Here is a 14,763-nt window from a genome sequence, read left to right as displayed (position 1 = left end):
GCTGGCAAATTTGCAATGCTAGAACATACATCGCAGCCCAGCTGATTTACACAGGCTCAGAAACAACTGAAGAGCAGGCAAATTCAGTGACACCAAAGGAAGAAGAACATTAACAGCAGGATATACGTGCCAATTTTCAGTTGTTTTCAGTAAAAAATGGGATTGTTTAGATGTGCTTACAGATGCTGATACATTAGTTACATCCAGCTAAGTTATTGGTGTCTCACTCTGGAATTACAGGTGGTTTCCATTTACATAAATGCTCTTCTTAAATCTAGATTAAGTCGCACATAATGTCACTCAGAAAGTCCCACTGCTGACCTCATCTCTAATAACGCTTTCCAGCAACTGATTAACAATTCTGACTTTAAAACTTTATCAAATATCTAAGTATGCTGTCATATAATGATAGTCCTATCTACAGTGAGCTGAAGGGAACTTTTACCTAATATTGCAGAGGACTGCATGAATTTTTATCAGCCTACAATGCACCAGAACAAACCAAAGCAATCTGCTGACAAAAAGATCAGAGATCCTGAAGTATAATGGGCAGTGCTAGAGTTGAAGAGGGGTAGTTGCAATTTATGTATTATCCTCCTTTGAGATAACCAGGACTGCTTTAAAATTTAAGTTCGAAAAGCACATCCAAGATAGATTAAAAAAAGACTGAAATAGAAATGTTTGGGGGTGCAATAAGCTCTGTGTTTTGTGAACACATATGTGCAAGACAACTCACCCATTTACAGGTGCAAACAAGGAATGAAACAAATATTGACAGTTTTAAAGCAGTTTGGTTCATTCTTTCTCACTTTACTCATTTCTGCTTATAATCTCATTTGATTTTAACTAAGGGAAGAAGTAGAAACATAGACTTCAAAATCACCTTTTTTACTAATGTTTTCACACAAGTTGATTATTATCAGCCAATACAGTCCTTCAGATGTAACTATTTACAGTCAGGCTGTAGATTAGTCAGCTTAGGCTTACAGTGCTTCTTCCTGAGTATTTCTTTTAGTTAATCATGTAGCTTAAGGTAAGGAAGGAAGAAAGAATGCAAATATTTGCAGTGAGAAGTTTATCTGGGGCACAAAATAAATAAACTAAAGAGGACATTGCAGTTTCCTTCACCCTCTCAGTCAAAATCATTTTCAGGCTTGAATCAAATGCCCTGAGGCACATCTCCTGGTCAGGCACAGCACACTACAGCTGTTGGCAGTAGGCAGGTCCGTATGAGCCAAGCCCAGTGGGTACATATAGGCAGAGGCTTTCAAGTTATGACACAAATCACTTGTTCAAATTACATGAGTTAGAAATACTTTTTAGTGTAAGTATGTCGAACTTTAACGTGATTAAGCAGCATCTGAATTAAAGTTGTAAGAAAAAATGCAAGAAAATAACTTTATTAAAGCCTTTATTAAGTTAATAAAATTTTAGATGTACTACACTCAGTTCTTTTATTCTCTGAGACACAATGCCCCATATAAAATATTAACTGCAGATAACAGATCAAGTGTTTCTGGCTTCCATGTCACAATTTTCATTGCAGGAGTTACTTGTTCAGATGATAAACACCTCTTTTCCATTTTAGAATTAACAAATCTCAGCCTCTGATACCTATTTAGGATTCATAAATTAGCTGGGGGGAAGGGGAAAATACACCTTTCTGCTTTAGTTCCTGCTGAAGTGAATCAGTCTAAAGAAAACATTCTCTTTCCAATTAGTAAATAGGAACTAATCCAAACATTAGTCTGTCAAACCCTGCCTGAAAGTACCTGTGTTGGGGGAACAGGGGTAGGAGGACAACAAAATAAAAAACCAGCAGTCTCCTTTCTGAAAAAGCTGCATGTGGGCACAATGTAACAAATATGAGTTTTCACTGAATACTGCAATAAATATAACACAAACAAATAAATATATACATTAAATTAGTAACATAATATAAACAAAGACCTTAAAATAACAAGCATTAAGAATTGGTTTTAGCAGATTAAGTTTTCTTCTTTTTTGTAATATCCACAATTTCATTCATGCCAAAAAGCAAGCAATAGATAACATTAAAGCTCAAAGAAATTTGCTCAGCTATATCATTTGGTAACAACATAGCATTTTTTACTGGAAGTTCTTGGAGTCCACCTTCTGTGTACAGTCTCTATCACTGAACTTATCTACTGTCAACAGTCATATACATATACATCATATACATCCAACTGCTGCAGAAATAAAAAATGCACAGGTTACAAGTTCTGGCACTGTACTTTAATCTAATAAGTACAGATTTAACTGTGCATAATAGTCTCTAAATTGTTGCCTACATGACTTCATTTACAAACATTCCCATTTCCAATCAAGTAATACCAGTCAGCTTTCACACTAGCTAGCAAGTAGCACATCAGTCCCAACCAAGCTGATGCTCTCCTCCTTCAGAGAGAGGAATGGATCTTCAAGCAATAAACAGTACCTGAAGAGTCTAACTCTTCCTCCAATGGCAGAACAGCCCCTAGCTCATACCAGCAACATCCTTGGCAATAGTCAGTCTCCCTGTAGCAGCAGCAATCTCAGTTCAGTGTGACAGTCAGCAGCTGCCAGCCCAGCCCTCTCCTGCTCTTCCCTCCACTGGCTCACAGCAGGCACCAAGACACGATCACTTTGGCCTGTCATACATTATTTTAGTTAAAACAAAGTCATCCCTTCCCCCCCCCAATAATGTCTGCAGTTATGTGAAGACTAAGTGCAACACATGGAAAATAAAAACCTGAATGCTTTAGATTTTGAAAGACAAAATCTTGAGGCTAGACAAGAGTCTAATTTAAAGAGAATTCACTGTTTATAAAACATTCTGCGTGCACAGATGGATTACGTCTACTAATCCAAACAAGCACAAAATTAACATAGGACGTGTTACATAAAGATGAAGAACAAAATCAAGACTATACAGAGAAATTAAGACATTTAAATTACAATTCAGTAGCATATCTTTGTGACTGTAGCCTTCTCTTCCTGAGTTAGTCTCAGGCAGACAAGCCCAAACAACCCAGTAAGTTACCTCAGGCTACTGTGCTACTGAATTATCACTATCACTGCTTTATTACTGTTACAGTGAAATATTAAACTCATATAAGCAGCATAAGTGACCTCAGGAGCTATAACTATCCACTAATACCCACACTCATTGACTGTAAGTACCAGAATCATGGTTGGGCTTCGTGAACAAAGATTTGGGAAGGACTCTACCCACATTTGCTGCAAGTGCACTGTGGCTAAAAAGGCCAATGTGAGACAGACAAGTCCGGTTGCAAAAGGCAAATAAGTACCAAATACTGCCAAAAAGCATTCAAATGAAAGCTGATTATCCAGCTCATTATCAAATGAATACAGATTCAGCAAATAAACTATTTTCATCAATATTTAAGAGTGATGAGAGAGAGGAAAAAAAGAGCAAGGGAGGGAATTTTCAAGTCTGAGAACACACGTACAAGTATTCACAATCTTTACATCTGTCCTTGTAAGGTGAAATGACCTAAGGCAGGTGAGGGAGAGGTAACAATCTCTTTGTCACTTCAATTAGTAATTCAGAAACAGCCATTTATAGTTAAGTTAGAAGAAAAAGAGATTATTGAAGTGGTCAGAGTGGCACTAATACTATAATTTATAAGAGATTTGTCAACAAAACTTAAAGACTACACCATTATCTCTGCACAATCAACAGCCTGAAAGTTTTGTCTCTAATTCAGCAGTTTTGGTTTTGTGATCCATACAGTAACAAGTATGCTTAATGTTGACTTGAGCAGGAAAAGCAAGATAACATGTTATAACAATCCCCATAAACAAACAGCTTTGTATCAATGCAGTATTTAAAAAGTGCACAATAATTACAGACAGAAGTAGCTTGTTTGGACCTGAAAATTAAGTGTCAGCATATGGATTTTTCATTAGCAACTGATCAATCTTCTTTTTAATTGTGGGTGTGATCTAGCTCTAAAGTTGAGGCCCAGGTGTTGAACAAATGCACAGACATACACGCTAGTTTGCCCTATGGTTTATGTACACTCACTTTACTCAAGATACCTCTGCAAGTAATTGCAAACTAAAATTAATGACTCACAAGTCCTTATTAAAGTATGTTTTCTGAAAGCACCTTAAATTTTGCTTTTAAAGAAAAAAAAAATTCCCACACTGAACATACAGAGCAGATTACAGAAACAGTCAACAGCAGAAACCATTGATGGGACAAAATTAATACACTCCTAGAATAATGATAGAATCAGAAGAGACGTAGTGTAGGAATATCCCTGAATATATCAAGTAACAAGTAGCAGAGCCTATTAAAATGGGAGAAAAGACACAGGCAAAAAAGGCTGCCCATAAATCTTCCTGCCAAATGACTGAGGACGAGGATGCAGGGATGTTGGCAGGTATTGGCTACCTACAGCATATACAATATTCCGAATGATACAAAATACATGGTGGAAATCTTAGAAATTAGACACCTCATGACATGTCAGGTATGTCCACTACTGTTCATCTTCCAGATCTCTTCAGAATCCTTCAAGTCACCTGGGAGCACCCAGCTTCAAAGACAGGAACACCAAGCACCAAACAGTGCTGAGCAGTGACTAGCAGCTCCCACATTTATCATTCTCATACAACAAAAGTCATACTGGGGGTATGGGAAAGGTAAAATCCACATTTCACATTCTAATGCATAATTTCACATTCTAAAACAGATGTCAGTAAAAACTTAAAAGATATTACAGTGGTACTAAACTTTTATGAAAACTTTTAGTTCCACAGTACTACTTTAGCTGCTTAACTGAAGAAAAATGTTAAGAATTTGAGTTACCTTGGAGGTTTGTGATACTGGCATAGGAAGTCAAATCTGTCATCTGGCACAGGTACTCGACTCTCATTTGGATCAATAGTACAGAAAGGGAAATTTTCTGCTGCTGCTTGACTCTTAGTTAACACATTGAAAAACGTTGATTTCCTATAAACAAAACACACACATTCTTGAAGAAGTCCAATTTAGAAGCATTTAAAAGGACTGGATAAAAACACATCTTATTCCAACTTGAAAGCAATACTGAGCTTTCCCTTTACTTCAGTGACAGTGACCATTCCCCTGACTCTAGCAGAAGACATTCTTAAATATGTATCTGGAGTGTCTCACTGAAACCCAATGATGTTTGCCTCTCTTCCCTACCCTTCAAAATTCCCTCAAGTAACTATATTGCACATGCCTATTAGCAAATATAAGTCACAAGCAATGCACAGCCCTACTGACCATTTTTCATTTTCCTCAAGTACAAAGTGAGACACCCATAAGAATGCTTGAAATTAATTTTTGAACTAGTTTTGCCATGACTCACCAGCTCTTTCCACAAGTGCATTGTTCCTTCAGATTTATTTACATAGTAACACAATTTCAGTATCTAAGCAATAAAAGTCAACAATCAAAAAAGAGAAAAAAGGGGCACAGAAAGCAAACCACAACAGTTAATCAATTACAAGTAACTGTTTATGCATATGAAGATACAGTTCTACCTGACCAAACCTTTTTCATCCTTGTTAAACATCAGTGGGAAAAGCCTACAAGTGCTCTATCAGGAAAAAAGAGAACACTTTCCCTTAAACCAAGTAGTAGATTACTTTTCTAGCTGGCATTTATTACACCAAAAGAGAGCAATTCTTGAGTTATTGCTCAGAGAACGTTCTTTATCAACTCCCAAATCTTCTACCATAAATATTCAGATTGTTGTGGGTTTTTATTTGTTTGCTGGGGTTTTTTTGTTGCACACAACTTCTCAGCCACTGGGAAGAAAAAAACTGAGCGCTGCCCTGCGTATGGTTGACATGCACAAAAGTCACAATTTTCTTTAAAGTTACACCAAAACATAACCACAAATGCTATTTATCCCCATTAACATGCTGTACAGTGTTACTCCTAATTATTTCCTTTATGGACTGCATCTTACCTGCATCTACCTGAAAAATAAAATAAATGATGATGAAAAGACAAGAAAGCAATGCTCATGGCTTCGAGACATGGCACAAAGGTTTTTCCTCTAATTTTTTAAAGATTTAAAGTTTTGAGATACTGAAAACTTCTCTTAGTAAATACGACGTATGAATTAATACCAAAAAGTTACACAGTTATACTCTCGAAGTAATCAATTCATCATCCTTTTCAAGTATAGCTCCTCTGAGGAGCTGTAACAACTACAGCTGAGAATCATGACAGAATCAAGGATTCACCTTCCATCATCTCTCCCAAACTGTCATTTACACAACATGTTTCATTACAAACTCTGAAGAAGCTTCAAGAAAAGAAGTTCTCTTCACTGTTAATGACACTTATGAATAATTAATCCATTCCTGTGCACATCATCCCCAAACAGAAACTTGCAGGCACGTGTTCCTATGTATTTGCATGAAAACATACATCACACACGCACAACAGTGGAAGCAAGGAAGTGCAAAACACATAGTGTTTTATAAAAGTCAGCAATTGCTAAGACTCGTCCTTTCTTTGAATCCTTGACTATTGTCTTGTCCAGACTTGTGCATACCTGTCTCTCGCTACCTGTTTTACACGGCTCCACCTGTAAGCAGCTCCAGCTAAAGATGGAAGTCTATCACCGAACAGTAAGACTCGGACTGTGTCCCTCAGCTCGTATCCCCACCCGCCTTCACCCAGAGACCGCGTCAGGTCGCTCTGCCCGGCGAGGGGCAAACCCGGGACCCCGCTCCCCGGTCCCCGCCACCACTTACCCCACGTTCGGCAGCCCGACGATCCCAATCTTCAGGGACGTCCCGAACCGTCCGATGATCGGGTGCGACTTGACCCCATCGCCTCCCTTCTTCGGGGGCATCTGAAAGCACAGAGTAAGGCACGCTGAGCTCCCCGCGACACCCCCGCGCACCCTCCCCGCCCCGTCCCCTCCCGGCGCGGCGGCCCAGCTGGGGCCTCCGCCTCCAGTAGGCCGCGCAGAGACGCCCGCGTTGCAGTGCCGGGTGGGGGCGCGGCGCTGCCGGGGGTCCCGGCGGCGGTGCCGGGGCGGGGCGGGCGGTCCCGCTCACCTCGGCCCGGCCCGGCCCGGCCCCGCCGCGCAGCAAACGCGCCCGTGGACCCTCGCACGCGGACACGCCGGCGGAAGGGGCGGTGCCGCGTGCGGCCATTGGCCGGGAGCGGCGCGAGGGGAAAGGTCGCGCCGGGGGCGGTGCCGAGGGAGCGCTCCCGCCCCGCCCCCTGCGGCCCCCGCGCCGGCCCCGCCCCCTCAGGGCCACCGTGCGGAAATGGGGACGGGCGGGGAGGCGCTGAGGCACAAAGAGGAACGCTCTTGGCTGCGAGCAGGGACGCGGGCACAAATCGCAGAATCAATGAGGTTGCAAAAGACCTCTGAGATCATCGAGTCCAACCTATGACCGAACACCACGTTGTCAACCAGAGCATGGCATTCGGTGCCATGTCCAGCCTTTCCTTAAACACCTAGAGGGACGGTAACTTCACCACCTTGGGCAGCCCGTTCCAATGTCTAATCACCCTTTCTGGGAAGAAGTTTGTCCTAATGTCCAACCTAAATCCTGATGCAGCTGAAGGCTATATCCTCTCGGCACTATTTGCCTGCGAGAAGAGACCGACCCCCACCTGGCTACAACCTTCTTTCACGTACTTGTAAAAAGCTGTAAGGTCACCCCTGAGCCTCCTCTTCTCTAGATTAGCGTCCTGGTCTTCTGTTTCCCAGCCTAACAATCCTGCACCAGAGCAGGAAGCACTGGAAAGCTGAAATACCCAGTGCCCAGAGAAGCGCCCTAGGCATCCATATGCTTTTGGGATTCAAAAGAGCGCTGGTAGTTGGACCCACCACGAGATTTTTGTTCATGCTTATCTAGATATTTATAAAGATGGTCGTCAAGAGGAGACCATTATAAACACATTGGGATTTATTTATAACTATTTACATGGGAAATTAATAAAATAATCTAGGAATAAAATAGAGATTTCATTAAGTAAAGATGAAACATTTAGAATCTATAAAAATTAATTTTGGAATGTTACAGAAGTGAGACTGGGACTCTTAAACAAAACTAGACATTTTCTTTAACTCAGGCTCTGCCTCTCTGAACTATTAAAGACAGGCACCATCAAGTGTTGCCTGCTAAGAAAATTGAAGGAGAGAAGACAGTAAAAACTGTTCTTATAGCATGTCCTATTTTAAGTCCATAAGATAAAATTCTCAAAACTTGAAAAACACCAGAGTGAAGGAGTCAAGGTGAGAGTATCATCAGATTATATATCATCTCTATCACAATAAGAGGAATATAATCTTGACCATTTATTTAAATCCTTCTTTTTTTTTCTTTCTTTTTTAAAGAAAGGACACTTTTACTAACCCTAATTTGATATTATACATAAAAAATGGCTATTACAACTTTTTAATTCAGTGACATGAGATTTTTGCAACAATAATGCTGAGGAAGAGAATACTGTGTCTGTTAGCATAGTATTAGTACTGTTAGTACAGTGATAATAACAATCAGTTCTTGCTGGTAGTATGCTTATGGGGTCTTTCTACTGTCTTAAGATCTATCACTACACATTTAAGAGGAGAAAAAAAAGAATATCAACCATCTAATTCAGATTAATATACACTTACTTCACTGTTGAATAAAGCTAATGTATTACTACACCGAACATTCAGAAATATTGAAATTAACAAAAATTATTTATAAATAAATGCAGAGCAGCTCCTGCATCCTTCACATCCCTAAATTACAAACTTCAGTAATCAAATTTAGTTTCCTTTTCAGGAATGGAATAAACATATCCTAATTTTCCACCCTTCTGAAGTTCAAGACACTTTTATCCATACTTGTCCTGAAAGTAGGGTTATGCAAGACTGTTTCACAGCAACAGTAAGGGATGGATTAGTTCTATTAATAAGGTCATAAACTGTCTGAAAGACTATTTTTGGGGAGCTTTTCTGTTTATTAAATTTTTTCACCATCCTAACATTTTGTCAGACAATGCTGTTGTCCAGTCTAGGCATGATAGCTCTCAGAAGATAAACTTTTTGACTGTCTTCTTAAAATAAAAATATTTAACTGTGCTAAATGTTTTTGTGTGACTGGAAAGTTGGTATTTATCTGGCAGCCGATCAAGTCTAACTTTTTTTGCTTAGCAGTTCATAAGCACAATACAGACACAAGCAGTTCGATACATTAAGAAGTGTGTGTGTGTACACACAAATAATAGAGCCTACAACAGGTATAATTCTGATTGGGGAAAACAGCTGAACTCTGGAAGACAAACAAAATTAAGATCCTGACTGCTTTTGCTGTACTTCAATAAGACTACATATGGTACCGAAGTCAATGCTGTGTGTGCAAAAATTTGCAAGTTTGAATATAAGTTTTTAATTTATGCTCTTCATACAACATACTGTAATAATGCCCACCCCTCCCGCCCTCCCTCCGGTCTCTATATCCAGTTTACTGTTAGCATGGCCACTTCACTCAATACAGATACAGGACTTCAAAGCATTTGATTCCTTCAGGTAGAAATCGAGTCTTGGCAATGTAACACTTCATCTTACATGCTTTTGATTTTGAGTTGCTTTTAAAGTCAAGGTTTGCCTTACTTGGCTGAATATTTCTATCCAAATCTGTCATAATGGTGAAGACCTCATTTTAAACTGGCATACATAGTTTAAACCATAATAACCTTGACCATATTACATTTAAAATGTGTTTTATAAGCTTAATGGGAAAAAAAAAAAATCTAGAGAGCAATCATCTCAATGTCAACTCTCCAACACAGAAGTACTGCACAAATACAGCTTACTGTACAGCTGGAACATGTGCAGAAGTCAAAGAGCCCTGGAGCAACTCTACCTGATTAAAAACAATGTTTAAGGGACAGTAATAAAACAAACACTTTGTTGTTTCTGCCACCAACATACTCTTTGCTTTTTGCTGCCCAGAACATATATTTACAGCAGAGTCACTGTTAACTGCAAAAATAAGTGGTTCTGTATAACTGAAAGAATAAAGACAGAGTCCCTGATCCTTGCTGTGACCAGGCAATGTTCAGTGCAACCCAGGGGGTGAGAAAAACAGAGCTGCTTTTGCACACCACCACTCTGAATTACCTGGGTCTCTGCCACTTGGAGGGCGCTGGATGACTTCCTGTAATAAATACACTCAGTGCTAAAAAGAAACAGTATTCAAGGGCAGGTCTAAACTAAATGGTGTTCATCGAGTTCTGTGAAGTTTAAAGGTAGTCATCACCCAGCTGAACTGTGCTTGAATACAATATTTTTAAATATTATGTGGTTTTCCTTTTAACTGTGGATTCAGGCAGTTTCATAGAGAATTTAACCTTATTCCATTCTTTATACACTTAAATTCATTCTTTGCATTTTATATTTAGTCATTTTCATGCTTTGGTATTCCGGTAACTGTCCTTATTTTAAGACCAGTAACAGATTGTTAATGATGTTAATGCTGCCCCAAAATTGGTCAGGATTGCTGTGGTGGCATAAAGCATCTCTCACCCCTTTCTGCAATATCCTAGACTTTGTCAGTCTAGAAGCATATAGTGCAGAACAGTCTGATCTGCCACATATTATTAATATTTCTAGATCATGAGTCTGGCAATATCAGCTGAATTTCGTAACTTTAATGTGGACAATGTCACTAACTGACATAATGCATACTGAGAAGTTCACAGTGAGAACAGTGAAAGAGATTAGCTCATAGGAAGAGAGAGAAAGCCAAGAAGAGAGAGGTTTTATAGTAGGAGAAATAACCTGTGAATTAATGAAATTTTAGTTCAAAAGTTACAGGTCTACTTTGAATATTTCAGTAGCTTAGCAAAATGAGAGTCCCAATATAAAATAAAAGTAGGTTTATGATTAATAATAATAAAAACAGAGAAAACCCCCTTAAATTGGGAATAATCATGAGGTGAGCAATACAGGGCTTTTTCTAGGCTTCCAGGCAGTTAGGACCATTCTAGCATGATCATTTTTTTCTACAAATTAAACCATAAGACATGAAAGAACTGTTAAAAGAAAATAAATGGTAATAGTCTAAGAAAAAGGGTTAGATTTCATTTTATTTAGTGCTGTGAATGACAGCACTTAATTGTGGATTAATCAGGATGCTTGATCGTTGAACAACTAAGTTTTAGAAAGGAACATAAGTATTAAATACTTCTTGTGCCTTGAAGGGTATTACTGAACACGGAAGAAGATTCTCTAACCTACAAATAGGGAGAGTTCTGTCTCTGACTGTGGGATATACCTGTATACCTATCAGCAAAAACAAAAATCAAGCCAAAAAGAACCCACCATAGCCCACCCTGCAAGAATGCTGACTAGGAATAAACCCACTGAAGGACTTATTCTTGAATCTGTTTTCTATAATATTAGGGCATGTTCAGCAGCCTGGAAGATACCTGCAAGAAAGAAACCTTAGGGAAAATAAACTTCTCCATAATTTGCTCTAACCTCTACCATTTTGTGCGAGGTGCAAGTTTGAAGTTACAACTTAGAAAGCTAAAGTAACATATTTGGCATTTAGTCTAGATTATTGACTGGTTGCAGCTAAATGTCTACACAAGAATAGCAGACTCTTGCTAGCTTTCAAAGACATTTCATCTTTCTCTTCTAGGGCACAACAATGTTTGTAACATTTTTAGGATAGATACAATTACTTCATATATTGAACACAGTAGAAAAAAGTATTGAGAGATCAGGATAATTGAACTCAAAAACGTCATCTCAGGAAAAAGACCATAAACCTCATTCTGGGCCTAATGCAGGCTGAACAGTTATATTCTAGCCTGATAAGATACATTGTATTTTGATGGAAGAACAAGATGAGCTTCTTAATATACTACATAAGTGATAACTATATGTTTTATATATCACATATGTGCAAAATGACTGTAAAATGAAAACCAAACAAAATATTGAAGTACATCATGCAGCAATTCTAGAAGTGTTTTAAATTTTATCTATATTGTATTTATTTTACTTTATAACGTCAGGTTGTAATGTATTTTATAACATGAAGAGTTCAGATAAAGCTCAATAATATTCATCTACATTTCTAGCAGTTGAGAAAAAGAGTTACTCATGGGAAATAGTTAGGACACCATTTGCAAAACAGCAAAGAATTCTTTACACTCTGGAAAATCTGCAACCTTTACCAGGTCATCCAAAGTTCTCACAAAAATTGCATGTATGGCTGGATGTGGAGCCTGGTGCAGTACACAGAAAGGGGCTGTGACATGTCCTCTGGGGTTATTCATTAAAGCCCCAAAGTGCTCACACCTGTACATGTAGAAAGGTGGTAACAGGGATACAGACTACATCTTCAAGATGGGATTGCATATGAAAATTTCAAGAGTTTACAACAGCAATCAACTAGTTTTGCCTCCTGAAGGTATGTTGTTTAGGATGAGCAGCTGGTTGTATACCACAGTCCAATTCAGAAACGCTGTGGTAGCACCACACCCCTAGAGAAGGTAGGATGACAGTTTCTGTTCTATGTTAGGATTACAGCGACCTCTGTAAATACAATGGAGATTTATTTTGTAGAAGGCTTCAGTTTACACATAAATACTACTAGCATACTGCTGATATTGCATGCTTGTGGTTATAATAAGAATTCAATCATTTTTTCCTTGTAACTCAGCTACTATATTATAAAAATCCAATAAAAAAATCAATTTAAAACTTGGATCACATATACATTATTTTTCTTTAATTTCATGGTAGCGTTCTTATTTATAAGAAAAAGTCACAATGCAATTATGCCTCACTTGTGCATTCAGGAGAGGACCTCTTTGCTGCTTTGTAACTTTGTAATTCTCTATTCAGAAGAGCTTAGAAGCTCAGCAAAGCTTCACTCAACACCAATGTTTTTCCCATAATTTACTTACAAAGTTGTTCATAACCTTCCATTCTCGACTGTGCAGTACTCTCATCTGTAAATGTGGGATTTGACATTTTGTAACTTAGGAAACAACTTGTAAATGAACACTGTTGGTGGTGCCAGCATAAACCAAGAGTCCACAGTCATTGCAGAGACCCTGGCAGTCATCTCTACGGGTACCTCGTCACAGTTGTTGCCAGATAATGGTGGGTGCAAGACAACTCTTCAGGTACCAGTGCAGCTGATATAAACCTACTAGCAGTCAGCTTCCCATTGTATCCCATGCCCTGTTTTCCTAAAGGAGAATTACATTCATGTCAGTAACAGGAAGAGATCACTGTCCTGCCCTGCTAGTTGCTGGGCTGGAGGATGCACACGCAGCAGGACAAAACTGTGCATGCTCTGCAGAGGAATTATGGAAAGACAATGAAATCCTATTACCAAACACTGAGAAGTTACTTATCAAGTGGTAAAGATTATTATGACCATGTTAAGAAATAAAACATGATCATAGAAATTCTGTTGTCTCACAACCCTAATATTTTTGTGGGTACAACCAAAGTTTGACTTAATAGCATGAATGCTTGGATATAGATTTCACTAACAAGGATCTCAAAACCCAAATAAATTCTGCAGAGGGATTTTCAGTCAGAGTTTAACTACTGGTTGCCACTATGTAAAATTTCTGTCCTGCTGAAGAAACACAAGAGCGTGGCCTATTGCAAATAAGTATTTTTCTGCCAAATCTAATCTACATCTTTTTATACACTTATGTCAATATTTTATACCCCAGTCTCCCTTTTAAACCAAAGCTTTGGCTTACAAAGTATTTTTATTCCTCTCAATAGCTTTACTTAGACCCTCACATCTTTACTACAATGCAAAAGAAAGGTTAGTGCATTTGCAGCAAGTGCATTGAGAACCCTGAAGTGGAGAAGAACTACTGCTGACCAGCTGGGGGAAGGCACTGAAATAACATCAGTGACCTGCTACGAGAAGAAAGACATGTGACCACTCTCATGTCAGATGAAAAAAACCTTTAATAGTTTAATTGAAACAGATTGATTGTATCTCTTTCCTTGTGACACCGAAATTTTGCCTGTCACAATGACCTTCCATAGGGAAGAGCAGTCTTTACTGGAAAAGGTACTCACTCGCTCTGCTTTCTCAGTAAGGGAGGTCTTAGGACATTTGCCATGCCAGTTACAATTTCCAGAAAGCCTGACATCACCTGAGAAATTACATATTTGTGTTGGTCTATTTTAGAAGTCAGGTTCTTAAAGTGTGACACCTTGTTCCTAACCACAGGCTATCTGACAAGAAGTGAATCCAGTTGTCAAAAATTTTTAATGTCAAGAATATGAGAATCTCTGAAAGGTCCATAGCCTGTAGTCATGTCTGTCTAACGCAAGTGGGTAGCTTAAGTAATTTGGGAAGAAAAGTTTATTTCCTGACTGCACAGAGCTCTGCCTGCCAACTTATAGATAATATGTATTCTTTTTTCACTTCAAGGTGGGCAATATTATTTCTTTGCACATTATATGAACCTAGAGGAGACCATATTATTAATGATTTGAGGTATCTAGCTTTTTTAAACTGCTTAAAATAAAAAGAGTCAAAGATGGGTACCTGAAGTTATACAAGATCCCTTTAAGATATTTGTAGAACATTGGACATGAAAAAATACTCTTCTTTTCTTACTTTCCTGAGTATCTCATCTATGATCCATTCTTTTATAATAAATGTACATGCTGATAAATAGTAAAAAATAACTATATATATATTAATTATGTTGTGATTGTTTGTCTTTTTTTTTCCATA

At 38.5% G+C, this 14,763-nt stretch overlaps 1 protein-coding gene across 4 annotated transcripts in view; it reads right to left on the bottom strand.

Moving 5' to 3' along the window:
• Positions 1 to 14,763, bottom strand: part of OLA1 (Obg like ATPase 1) — a 118,276-nt gene that overhangs the window by 91,072 nt on the left and 12,441 nt on the right. Inside the window, exons 1-3 of one of the 4 annotated variants that reach the window (XM_032693283.1) lie at positions 7,085 to 7,168; positions 6,769 to 6,871; positions 4,841 to 4,984 (exon numbers count right to left, since the gene is read on the bottom strand). In XM_032693283.1, coding sequence (XP_032549174.1) covers positions 4,841 to 4,984; positions 6,769 to 6,869 — 245 coding nt within the window. In that variant the 5' untranslated portion in view covers positions 6,870 to 6,871; positions 7,085 to 7,168. Of the gene's footprint in view, positions 1 to 4,840; positions 4,985 to 6,768; positions 6,872 to 7,077; positions 7,169 to 14,763 lie in introns of those variants that run through there. The other 3 variants (XM_032693284.1, XM_032693286.1, XM_032693287.1) reach the window with 3 other exon arrangements.

This window comes from Chiroxiphia lanceolata, chromosome 7 (genome assembly GCF_009829145.1).
Source record: "Chiroxiphia lanceolata isolate bChiLan1 chromosome 7, bChiLan1.pri, whole genome shotgun sequence".
In the NCBI taxonomy this organism is placed as follows: domain Eukaryota; kingdom Metazoa; phylum Chordata; class Aves; order Passeriformes; family Pipridae; genus Chiroxiphia; species Chiroxiphia lanceolata.
Note: the sequence above shows the minus strand (reverse complement) of the source record. Positions and strands in the feature narration are given on the sequence as shown.